Genomic DNA, 12857 nt, shown 5'->3' with positions numbered 1-12857 from the left:
TTGCTAAAATGCTCTTGATTAACTGATCATAACCAAGTGTGAAACCTCTTTAAAATTAGACGTTTTGGCAGTTTGCTGGTCTGTAGCATTGAGGTGTGTGTTAACATATTGCCACAGTCTTCCCAGGAGTGTAGATCCCAGCAAATTCATCCTAAGGTAAGACCATGTAATACTCAGGGAAACTGCAAAAAGCCCAAAATCTACATCTCAGACTCTGCAGGCCTCAGTTAGCATGTTAAATTAGAAAAAGACAGAACAAATACGGCCTGCTTGGAAAGGTTGCCGGGAGAAAGCTTCGTCTCCATAAAGAGAAAAAGATGGCAGCACAGCTTAGGTTTGCAAAATTGCATCTGAACAAACCACAAGACTTCTGGAATAATGTCCTTTGGACAGATGAGACCAAAGTGGAGATGTTTGGCCCATTTGGCAAAAAGATTAACTCATATCAACTGCCAAGCATGGTGGTGGAGGGTGATGATTTGGACTTTCCGTGCAGTCATTTAGTCGATCATGAACTCATCTGTAGACTAAATTATTTTAGAGTCAAATATGAGGCCATCTGTCTGACAGCTAAAGCTTTGCTGAAATAAAATCATACAACAAGACAATGGCCCAGTTAAAATCCAGACCTCAACCTGAGGAAAATGCTGTGGTGGGACCTTTAGAGAGCTGTACATGACCTCAGTTATTGCTGCTAAAGGTGCTTCTACAAAATAATGAATTATGTGTTTAGTTTTTCACAGGCACAGAATCCTATGAAAACATTTTCACATGACTGTAAATTGATTTTGCCGAGTAACATTTGAATAGTTGAATTAAAATGTTTTTCTTTTAACAATGTAGGTTGTTAAAATTTTACATTTAGCCTGTGTACAGTACTTTTTAAAAAAATTAAATGGCAAGTTTTGTGGGTGAGACCGAATGCTAGGTTTTCGGCAATGACTTAAGTTGTGTTAGGGTTTCGGCATCTCTGGAGGGAGGGGGAGACTTCAGGCTGTCCCTCTTGGTCTGCCAACTGGTGAGCAGACTGAATGCCTGCCCAGTCACAAAGGATCAACAATTTTGGGAAGGGATGTAGAGGCCAAGGAAATCAGAGAAGTACTGAGGGACAAGCGTGTGAAGGGACTTGTAGGTGAGAAGAATTTAATTTGTATTTAAAGCAGCTGAGAGTAGGGGTGATCGCTTGTCAGGATTTAACTTTGGCAACAGAGTTCTAGTTCTGAACACTTTGCAGCCCATCTGAGACATTGCTTGCAGCTCAGTACCCCATAGGACTCCATTTCTGCAGTCCAGACAGAATCTGACAAATACTTGGAGCGTTTCAGCAATGGGATATGAACGTGACCTCTTGAAACAAGTGGCAACCATGATCAACCATGATCTTGAGCACAAAGGCAATTAGTGGTCATCGTGATGTAGGGTTGAGTATCATCTGCATAGCAGTGGAAGCTAATGTTGTGCTGTGAATGGTCGGTTCAAAGGATATGCTTGGAATGGTGGAAGGACTGAATCCTAGGAAACACCTTGTTATGAAGTTAAATGTTTTTGTCTCTATTGCCTATCCCTGATAGAATTATATTAATGATGGAAGACTGACAGTGCAGACAGTACAATGTTAACTTACAATCAGCAAGTATAATTTATGCCAGGATGGGGCACAACTGGTTTATCGGTAATGTTCTACTAGATACCACTAAAGATAAGTGAGAAAATGTGTTTATAACACTCAGCGAGAGGTGAGCCATAAGAATGTTTTTGAGGTGGTGTCTATGTGTCCACATGTCCTACTGTTGTGAATGTGAGCATCTCGTGAGCATCTTTGGGGAAATTTCTCAAACTGAATCAAATTAGATTCAGCAAAGGTAAATGGTTGGGGTTGCCCATCTATGTGGCCGTTGTACCACCCAATGTTCACAGCAACTAGTGCAGCTATCCTGGTGTTTTATAAGACAAGTCCCCTCGTGTGCACATGCCTGTCACTTTGTCAAAACACTGTGCCAGTCAGTCAGCGAGTCCTGTATGCACACAGATCACTTAAAATAGATCTGGGCACATATGAGTAACCCATTACATCAAGGCATGTTTCATGCAGCCACTGCAGGTTCTGGTTACACTTAAGCAGAGGGTGCTTAATATTGCTCAGCGCGAGCACTGGGCTCCACACTTCCCAACTACAGTGGTCCAGTGCCTGACCACCAGTTTACCAGTCCTCAGGATAGTTTGACTGCAAGACCATCACCATGCCTAAAGTTTTGGTTCCAGGTGAGTTTGGGCTGAATGAAACAGTAAAGGAAAGTTTTCTTTTCTTAGCCAATAGTTGACAAAATAGGCAATTGTCTTCAGACTGACATGAAGTGACATGCTGAATGTATATTACAATGGTCTCACACTTTTATGTGCAGTGTTTGGTATAAGCAACCATTCAGATTATAAATCCCCATTTGTTTAGCAGTGCCATTCCAGTGGTATCTCTCTTATGGGTGGCAGTGACAGCTTTAATGGCAGGTTCACCGGGGTTAGTCCAGTGTGAGATAGTGAGAGGCATTATTCCTATGTGAGCTATGCCTGCAGAAAAATAGCTAACTAGTTTTAATATGCACAATTAATTCAATACAATTCTATACCTACGCTCTATTATAACCATGCAGATACAGTGATATACAGTGATGGTATAATACTTTAGAGTTGTGTGTTAGCATTTGGTAATGCATCTAGTTACTGATTTACTGGCTGCTGTGAAAATAGCAGGAGAGGAAATATGATGATGCATTTGTTAGCATGTTCGCAGAGATGGAGTTTGTCATATAGTTACTATTTCTCAGTTTATACTTTCATGACATCTTTCTTGTAGTCCCAACACCATAAAAATCGTTGACATTAATAATAATCTGAATGCTGTTGTAATAGTTGCTAATTATAGGTCTGCCTTGACCAGACACGGGGCAACCAGCCAGTCGCATTATGTAAGTTTTTCAAAAGGTGAAAAAATAGAAATGCTAAAGCCTGACCACCTGCAGACAGGTTTGATTTTACAGCTAACAGGGTTAGGTTGTATTGATTTTGCAGTGATTGCTGGAAGATATCATTGCTGCTGCGTGACATGCAGCCCATGCAGGCTGATGTTAAGACCAGTGGATCTGCCGCAGAACAAATGCGTTATTGAACAAACAGATTCATTGAGCTTATACAAATCATCACAAATACATTTTCCTCACATACTAAGAGCAACATTTAGCCATGCAGATAGATCTGGTTTTGTATTACGCAGGTTAACATCCACAATGTGGATGATATTTTTTTTTTTTTAAACGACTGCGTAGCACACTTGTGTCCTTGTTATTGTTGTTCTGAGATATAACCAGGCATGTTTTGTTTCCCCTTTAACCTGGACTGTCCCACCCTGCCTGGGACTTTTTGCTTTTTCACCAGAGGGAGGAAGTAAGTATCCAGATGGGAAATGATTAGGGAATTTGAAATACAGTTTAAAGTATTTCAAATGCATGGTTTACTGTATGGATGTGAGGCAGTCACATCGCCAAACCTGCATTTCTTATTTGAAAAGAACCTTGTTCAATGACTTTTGGTGAATGAACACAAACGGGAAGCGATGGAATAAAGTGCAAATTGACAGCAGTTATTAATAAACTGTTCACATTCAATATCAGTTCTCTAGTTTATTGAACTGCATTTGTATCAGATGTTTCACAAACAGCATCAACCATGAAGACTGAACTGAAAGTGAGCATTTACATTAATAAATGACTCTTCATCACTGCGACGGCCATCATACAAGTTGGCACAGGCAGCACATTCCATGGACACACAGTTAATGCATCCTTATATGCATGGGGCAGTTAAACTATGAGAATTAGCTGAACATACTGCACATTTTATTTGAAGTGTGTTGCTCCGCCATGAGCGGAGACACCATGAAACCATCTCTGCGTGTGTTTTGAAGATGCACTTACCAGTTTTTTTTTTTTTGTTTTTTTTTGCCCAGCAGCTCGAAAATAATTTTAACAGCCATGTGTCCTTTCTATCACCTATCCTCACACTGCACCTTACATTAATCCCAATTACTCATTTACCATAAGTGGTCCAACATCTCATTTCATTATTCATGTCGGCAACGATTGCCATTGCATGCATTTTCTAATCTATATTGTTGATAATATTTAAGTAAATATTCTCATCTTTTAGATGAGTATGCCTTTTATATATTACAATCTGACTGCAACCTACTGTGTATAATGTTAAAGTGTTTGGGTTTATTTATGTATAACCTTCCACATAATATTTTCTAACCAAAGCTTTTCCTAACACTTTCTTTTCTTGGTTTTATTCCCGGCGATGTGACTTTCTTGCTGGGCATAATCAGGTCAAACGAGTAAGTATGGAAGATTGCAAATGGAAGTCAATGTAACTTCAGTATTAAACTGTATGCTAGACTTGTCAGCTTAGAGTAGAAAGGCTTGGCTCTTGCAAGTGCATGTAAAAACAATAGACTTGACCTAGAGATTAGTTTTGTAGGCAGCAGGTTGTTAAATAGAGCTACAAAGGCTTTGCATTGTCACTGTGTCATTTTGTTGTTCTGTACATATTCTTCAACATATTCTGATCAACAGCAACAATAAACAGCCACTCACACGGTGGCTGAATGGGTGCAATTATGCAGTTATAAAGACAAATGGACCTGGAGTGCCTCATCTCTGTAGTCCTCTATATGCATGATATTTGCAGTCTGTACTGGAGGTCAGAGTTTCACAGTTGCAGTGGTTGACTCAGTCTGTTGCCATGTATGCTTGTGCTGGAGCCTGTACACATCAGGTTCAGTGAGGTGTGTGCTGTGAATGTAATGTTAGTACATCATATCCAAGATTTCCTTGTTAGAATTTTGTCATTCAATGATGCAGATTAGTAGTCAAAAAAATCCTGAATGTGGCTTGTCTAGTTTAGTTCAGTTCTGCATGATGCCACAGAAGCAGAATGCATTTCTGCTACTGAACCCTTTGGTGTGCATGACAGAGACCGATGACAAGATGAGGGCCTTCGCAGAAAAGGTCTTTGCTTCTGAGACCAAAGACGAAAACGTCCGCGATGAAATCTCCATGTTTGACGTGGCTGAGGACTGTCCCATCATCCATCATGAGATGGCCCACCATCTGCACGTTGATGATGATGAGGAGAAACGGTGAGATGGAAAATTATGAATGGTGGTGCCATCTAATTAATGATTTGTTCCCTGAAAGAACAAGAAAAAAGAATCATCAGATAACTTTATTATTAAATGGGAACAATTTGGTTAGCCATAACAACAAATATTTCAGAAATTTTAGAGGAAGATTAAACTGAACACCAAACTTCACCTCTCATCCACAGCAAGAAGCGGTCTCGTACCATGGTGGTGCCCACGGTTGCTTCCCAGGCAGCTGCTGCCCCTGTAGTGTCAGTGGAAGTGGACACACCCACCTATCTGGAAGTGCCTGACTTCCAGAGAGTGGCCGTCATTGGAGACTATGCTGCTGGGGTACTGTTTATTTTCCCTTATAGTTAAAGCCCACCGATGTTTCATACTTTGAGGTCAACCATAAATAACACTTTCCTTCAGTGGTTTATCTTGTAAGTGTTGCATTGCAATGATGGAGAGTGCACTTCACAGTTTATTGGTACACTGTGATCTCACTGAGGGCTGTGGTTGTGGGTGCGACAAAGTAAAAGTCTTTAAACTTTCAAAATGAGCTCAGCAAAGCTATAAAGAAAACAAAGTAATTTATTAACTGCTAAGATGTGTGGTTCAGTCAACAAATGCTTGGGAAGACTGATATGCACTTCAATCAGACTGGCTTTTCAATTACATCAACTCAGTTAAAAAGGTCAGCCCTTCACCACATTGTCTTTGCAGAGTGCTAACATGTTAACCGTGGTTAGAAGAGTTTAGCTATTACTTCGTTGAGTATTCACTTAATTAAGTTTATAAAAGTCATCTTGAAATGGGTTTAAAGTGGTACTGATAACTTTAAAACTGAAAGTACCTGTAGCACGTTCAACTCGGGTCAAGTTGATATGAACGTGGGAAGTGGTGACCATGAATTTCACTGACTATATTTGTCTGTGGGTGAGTGTCCTCGCAGGCCACCTCCCACGATGCAAGGCCATGCGTGGAGCTAATTTGAGAGTAGGCTAAGGTTTCAGGTTTCACCACTGTTGGTTTGACATTTACAGTAGAGGGAGAGAAAAATTTGGAGGAGCCAGTTTTGCTTTAGCTTACTTAGAGCCTCACATTTGTTAAGATAAACTTTAGGTTTGTTCATTGCATATGTAACATGTTGTGTAATATTACTGAGAGCAATTGATTGCTCGTGCAGTATAATGAACCATCTTGTTAGCTGCTGTCTACAGCTGGTGTGAAAATGGTATGTTACTGTTTATTTTCTTGTATATTTTACCTATTTCTTTCAAGATTAGGCCAAATAAACAGTTCTAATCCATTAAACAGTCACATTTTTTAACAGTCTAGCCTCCATCTGTTTCATTCATCCAGCTAGCAGCTTATCCAGTTCAGTGTGGTAAGGGTGCTGGAGTCTATGAGAGGAGAGAGGGTATTTCACATTGTTTTGCAGATAACTGTAAAATGTGTCATATCTGTCATATGTGCTATTCAGGTGACCATGGATGATTTTGAGTTGGCATGCAAGGGTCTGTACCGCGCTTTAACCATCAGGGAGAAGTACATGCGGCTGGCCTACCAACGCTTCCCAAGAACAGCCTCACAGTACCTGCGTGCGACTGAAGGAGAGACTTTCAGACCTGAAGATCAATTGCAGCCAGGTGATGATAAAAGGAGATAAGCGTCAGCTTGATCCTGATCCTAGTGTTTACATAAATGGTCTTTTAAGTAAAGATGTGTACTCATTTATATGCTGCATCCATCCTTAGTCTTCACAAGTCCTCCAAAAGAAGGGGAAGACCCCTTTGACGTCAAGAACCTGCCAAAGAATCTGGGCTATGTTGCTCGGATGAAGGATGGTGTGATTTATGTGTACAATGATGCTGCAGCTGCTGATAAACATCAGCCAAAGGACATGCCTTACCCAGACCTCAATACCTTTATCGACGACATGAACTTCCTCATTGCTCTAATTGCACAGGGCCCAACGTGAGTCCTTTAAGAAGTGTTCATTACTGAGTTGCAGATTTTAGAGCTTTCAAAAAGTGCAAACATGATTTTTCCTCATTTTTGTGATGCAGCCGTAATTCTTTCTAGTTACAAATACTATTAAAGTGCAATTATTGCCTTGTATTAAAACCTCCACTTTGTTTTGCAGAAAGACTTACACTCACCGCCGTCTTAAGTTTCTCATGTCAAAGTTCAATGTGCATGAGATGTTGAATGAGATGGAGGAGATGAAAGAGGTGAAGAAGAACCCACACAGGGACTTCTACAACTGCAGGAAGGTAGCTGTGAAAAGCACATTCTGCATGGACACGACTGTGTGATTTGCTTTAATGTGGAGCGACATTAAATAAAATATGAGTATAATTTGTACAGCTGCAGGATTTACATGAGTGTGTGACTATCAACAGCTTCACACTGACTTTAAACTGGAGTGTGCCATAGAGGTTAATGCTCATTTGCCACCTTTTCTATCATCTTCCTCACTTCCTTCTGCAGTGCAGCTCGTGGTGTCTTTAGCTCCCTCTTGTGACCAATCATGAGTATTACACCGCATAAACAAAAACCTCACTGATCACTCTCTGCCATCTCCATTCCAGGTGGACACTCACATCCACGCTGCTGCCTGCATGAACCAGAAGCACCTGCTGCGCTTTATCAAAAAGTCATATCGTGTGGATGCTGACCGCGTTGTGCACAGCCTGAAAGGGAAGGAGCTCACCATGAAGGAGCTCTTTGAGTCCCTTAAACTGCATCCATACGACCTCACTGTGGATTCACTGGATGTGCACGCTGTGGGTTTCTTAGTAATCTAGCCACTGATAACAGACTTTTGATACAGTATAATAAAAAAAACTCACATAGTGGTAGAATTAAAATGACAGAATAAATTTCCATGAAAGCAAATAGGTATTCAAGTTGAGACTTAAAACAAAAGTATGTGTTTATTTTAATAAAAAAAAAACAAAAAACAGAAAAACAGTGGTATAAAGGATTGTACACATAATTATAATGCTTCCAAATTTACCATTTACCAGAAATTGTGCCATAAATAACCTGCGTGCAGGAAAAACACTTGCTGTCACCTCTGCAGGCCACACATTATCAAAACCTGAAAACTGGATCGGGATAAACTTCCTTTCTGTTGGTTAAGGAAAATTTTAAACATCAAAAAGATTGTATGCTATAATAGAGAATACTTTAAAATTTGTTGTATTGCAGTATTTACTTTTACAACTTCCCTGGTCTTAATTTATTCTCTTGTGCCTTTCTCTGAAGGGTAGACAAACCTTCCAGCGTTTTGATAAGTTCAATGCCAAGTACAACCCTGTAGGAGCCAGTGAGCTGCGTGACCTGTACCTGAAGACAGAGAATCACATCCATGGAGAGTACTTTGCCACCATCATCAAGGCTAGTTTGATGAAAGATTCCTTTGAATGATTTCTCCTTGAAACTGTATAACTGTCACTGTGGCAGCGGAAGATCAATATTGCTCTAACTACCCTATTAATATTCAGTTTTATACTTTGAACTGGTGATTTGAGCTGGATTTGATTTGATCTTTGTACAAACCAGGAAGTAGCTAGTGATCTGGAGGAAGCCAGGTACCAGTATGCTGAGCCCCGTCTGTCAATTTATGGCTGCAATGCCAATGAGTGGAACAAGCTCTCGAGCTGGTTCGTCAGGCACAGAGTTTTCTCCCCAAACCTCAAGTGGATGATTCAAGTACCCAGGATCTAGTAAGCTTTTAGTCTCTATTCCTTCTTCCATGTAATCAGCAAACTTTGAGGCAGATGGAGAATCTTTTTATTTGCCTACATTATGTTATTAAAAAATGTGCCTTCAAACGCTACTACTACCACCTCTACTACTACCAAAGATGGCTAGAATTCAGATTTAAGAAAGTGTGTTTGTCTGTGTTCTATCTCAGCGACATCTTCAGAGGCAGAAACTTCGTGCCACACTTTGGCAAAATGTTGGAGAACATTTTCCTACCCGTGTTCCAGGCCACCATCGATCCACAGTCCAATCCAGAGCTCAGCATCTTCCTCAAGCATGTGAGTCACGGAATGGCTGAAATACTGAACCTTTACTTGGCGGAGGAGTGATTTCCAAGACACAAATTAAGATATAATTATAGAAAAGATGACAAATTCATGCTCAGCACTACAGAGATGAGCCCTGCATTCCCAGTATGATCTGTTGTTTTCTGTGTAGGTGACAGGCTTTGACAGTGTGGACGACGAGTCCAAACACAGTGGCCACATGTTCTCGACTAAGAGCCCCAAACCAGAGGAGTGGGACATCACCAAGAACCCCTCCTACACCTACTACATCTATTACATGTATGCCAATATTGCTGTCCTCAACCAGCTGCGCAAGTGAGTACCTTTCTTTCTATGTACACATTTTGTTCTTTCATGTTCTGCTTTTTACCTCGCCCGCCGATAGGTGGAGGGAGGTAATGTTCTCACCGCTATCAGTCTGTCTGTCTGTCTGCCTGTCTGTTAGCAATACAACTCAAAACATTTTTAACCAAAATTGATGAAACTTTGCGGAAATATTCCATATAGGCCCAAGAAGATATGCTTTCATTTTCAAGGTCAAGGGTCACGGTCACCAAAATTGGTCATCGCTGGTGAAATTTAAAAATTCATACATCAGCAAATTTTTTCATTTATCACAATGAAATTTGGTACTCAGGTATAAACAGTTACTGTTGATAATTGATTGTCTTTTTCTATTTTAAATGAAAATACAATAATGCAAAGTGAACCTCAAACTCTACATCAGTCTCGCACACATTTACATTCATATCACAACAAATGTTTGTTTTTCTTTTTTCATTTCATTTTTTTAGAGGATGCTTTTAGGGTACATAAACTGAATAAAATATAAAACTGCGCTATTATCTGTTCATGTTCATGTGGATCTCATTTTTTTAAACAAAAATATAAAAACATTTTTACAATTTTTAAAGACAATAAAATACATTTCTAGTCTTTGTGATCTCGCTATTCATGATGGAGTAGGACAACACTGGGTGGCATCTACTGCAGCATAGTATCAGCACATAGAAGTGGGGGAGGTGTGCGGTCTACTGAGTGCCCTTCTAGTTTCTATTTGTTTTTTTACAGTCTCATTTTCTCTAAACATTTACAATGAGCACATACTTAACTCTAGCCTAGTATATCTGCCTTCTGTTGTATCATTCCTATTGTTCTGCTCTGCAGACAGAGGGGGATGAACACGTTCATGTTCAGGCCTCACTGCGGTGAGGCTGGTGCCATAACCCACTTGCTGGCTGCCTTCATGACTGCTGACAACATCTCTCACGGCCTTAACCTCAAGAAGGTAAGTCCTCTGGATGCAGATTCTGTTTGCTATAAATCATACTTTAATTTATATGCACGACTGAGCAATTGTCAGCTCAAGGAGCCATGGTTTATGCCATGACCGTAGGGATGGTCCTAAAACACCCTATACGTCTAATAAAAGAATAAAACCGGGTTTCTTGTGTTCTTGTTTTCACCGCATTGTTAATAATATCTGACAAGTTAACGATGATCGTATATATTTTCCTGACATGAAGTTGGACAATGCTACAACTGAGTTGTAACTGGAGTATTGAAATGTCAAGTTCAGTTTCAGATTTGACATGCATTTTATGAACAAGTTAACAGACTGCTTATTGCCTGTTCATAATTTAGTACTTTAATTTTTTTTTTTTTTAAATCCCCCAAATAAACGTGCAAATGCATATCCAGGCTTTGGCAAAGAATATTATAGGGTGGCTGAAGCTGATCTTGTAAATTCACTGTTTTCCTTTCTATCCTTCACAAACAGAGCCCTGTGCTGCAGTACCTGTACGTCTTGACCCAGATCCCAATCGCCATGTCCCCACTCAGCAACAACAGCTTGTTCCTGGAATATGCCAAGAACCCCCTGCTTGAGTTCCACAAGAAAGGACTGGTGGTGTCTCTGTCCACCGATGACCCCATGCAGTTCCACTACACCAAGGTCAGAGCACATGGCCTTTAGTGACAACAGACCAACGCACACAGCCTACTGTGGTGTTTACAAAGGATATATCTACAGATGTTTAGATCAGCTTTTTTCAACGTGCATGATAAACAAACACTGTAAATCCCATAAACAGGTGTATGCCAAAAACATTCTGATGTGTGCAAAATTAGCTTATTGATTAATTTAGTTGTGAATACTCTTAAGTTGAGGTAGAGGTATTCAGTAATATGAGAGTGTAAGTCTCTGTTTTTATGTCAACAGGAGCCCCTAATGGAAGAATATGCCATTGCAGCTCAGGTCTTCAAGCTCAGTACTTGTGACATGTGTGAGATCGCCAGGAACAGTGTGCTGCAGAGCGCCCTCTCTGATGAGGTAACACACGGTGTAGTAAATGTTGTGGTGTTTCTGCATCGAAACGTTTTGTGTCAAATGACACACACACACACACACACACGCCTATGAGCCTGCTCATCAGTCAGAGAAAGTATTACCAGCCACAACTACATGACAAAATACATATAGACATCCACTGTAGTGAGAACTACCAAAGGTGGTTTTAAGAACTTTGACAACCATTGCCACGTAATACCTTGGTTGGGTAAAATTCAGGAAATTAATTTCCCTATAGGGATCAATGAAGAGTAAAACTTTTCTTTGTGGTTTTCTTTTTGCGCTGCAGGAGAAGTGCCACTTTCTGGGTAAGGATTACCTAAAAGAGGGTCCAGAGGGCAATGATATCCGCAAGACCAACGTGCCTCAGATCCGCATGGCGTTCCGCTATGAGACCTTGTGCTACGAGCTCAATCTCATCAAGGAGGGCATGAAGACTGAGTAAACCCTGTCAAACCTGACTTACACTCGCTTACACACTAATCTCTCCTGTGATGTGGAAAGGTTTCTACATTTGTTTTCCACAGTGGCTTCTGAAAGACATCTCTCTGTTGAAGAAAGAAATGCTTTTAAAATCTGCACATCTTTGACTTGCACATTGAAACCTTTTTTTTTTTTTTTTCCAAGCTGGAGAAATATTGTGTATAGGATTGGAAAGAAATAAAATGTCAAATTGTTTACCTGACAGCAAGATCTTGCCCCGCTGTGTTGATTTTTGTATTTTGTTTGCTTTCAGACATTTCTTTTAAGCTCTTTCCATTGTTTTTCTTTAACATTCGGTACCAGAATTACATGTGTGAAGGCTGATCTTTATTTTAGAAGTGTAGCCATATGGAGATTTGGTTTTATCAGCAGAATGCAGGGGAATGTGCATCAGTGGTGCAAATTCAGTTTTTGACAGATCTTCTATGACGACTGCAACAGTATTTCCATTATTGAAAGGCAAAACAAGGTGACAAAGTCAGCATTTGTTAAAACTTAAATTAACTGACTTCACGTTTGGTCTTAAAGTGCACGGTTACTCTGGGGGACTAAAACTACACGTCGCATACGTAATAATTTAAAGGTTCAGTTTTGTTTATTAACTTGTGCGATGCAGATGTAGCTCCTAACCCAGTGTTTATATTTCCCAGGATACTTGAAGACAGCAGTGTTTGTTCGTCGTTGACAGCTGCAGGAGTTGGTGTGATGACGTCTCCCCTGTTAGAGGTTTCAGCCAAACTTTCTCACATTCAACCCGTCAAGCTCCACGGAAACACCCGGAGTA

General features: G+C 40.3%; 1 protein-coding gene across 3 annotated transcripts; it reads left to right on the top strand.

Annotated features, from left to right (window-relative positions):
- The first annotated feature begins 2135 nt into the window (after window positions 1-2135).
- ampd1 (adenosine monophosphate deaminase 1 (isoform M)) lies at window positions 2136-12213 on the top strand. 3 transcript variants are annotated; one of them, XM_030733461.1, is made up of 17 exons: window positions 2163-2262; window positions 3430-3438; window positions 4379-4387; window positions 5026-5191; window positions 5380-5527; window positions 6663-6828; window positions 6937-7156; window positions 7326-7455; window positions 7774-7968; window positions 8453-8584; window positions 8750-8913; window positions 9105-9231; window positions 9392-9555; window positions 10408-10528; window positions 11021-11194; window positions 11462-11572; window positions 11880-12213. In XM_030733461.1, exons 1-17 carry the CDS (start codon window positions 2241-2243, stop codon window positions 12033-12035), a joined length of 2214 nt encoding a protein of 737 aa, XP_030589321.1. In that variant the 5' UTR covers window positions 2163-2240; the 3' UTR covers window positions 12036-12213. The 3 variants fall into 3 exon arrangements, with proteins under 3 accessions (XP_030589322.1, XP_030589321.1, XP_030589324.1); XM_030733462.1 differs by lacking the exon at window positions 3430-3438 and having other exon boundaries at window positions 2136-2262; window positions 11880-12035; XM_030733464.1 differs by lacking the exons at window positions 3430-3438; window positions 4379-4387 and having other exon boundaries at window positions 2226-2262; window positions 11880-12035.
- Window positions 12214-12857: the final 644 nt, after the last annotated feature.

Source organism: Archocentrus centrarchus, chromosome 7, assembly GCF_007364275.1.
Source record: "Archocentrus centrarchus isolate MPI-CPG fArcCen1 chromosome 7, fArcCen1, whole genome shotgun sequence".
NCBI lineage: Eukaryota > Metazoa > Chordata > Actinopteri > Cichliformes > Cichlidae > Archocentrus > Archocentrus centrarchus.
This window is presented reverse-complemented; position numbering and strand designations above follow the sequence as displayed.

Bases quoted from the DNA above. Each gene is read 5' to 3' on its own strand.
- ampd1 (XM_030733461.1), top strand. From the start codon at position 2,241: ATGCCTAAAGTTTTGGTTCCAG. The intron at 7,969-8,452 runs GTGGGTTTCTTA...CTTTCTCTGAAG, and splicing joins ATTCACTGGATGTGCACGCT to GGTAGACAAACCTTCCAGCG. The intron at 11,573-11,879 runs GTAACACACGGT...TTTGCGCTGCAG, and splicing joins AGAGCGCCCTCTCTGATGAG to GAGAAGTGCCACTTTCTGGG.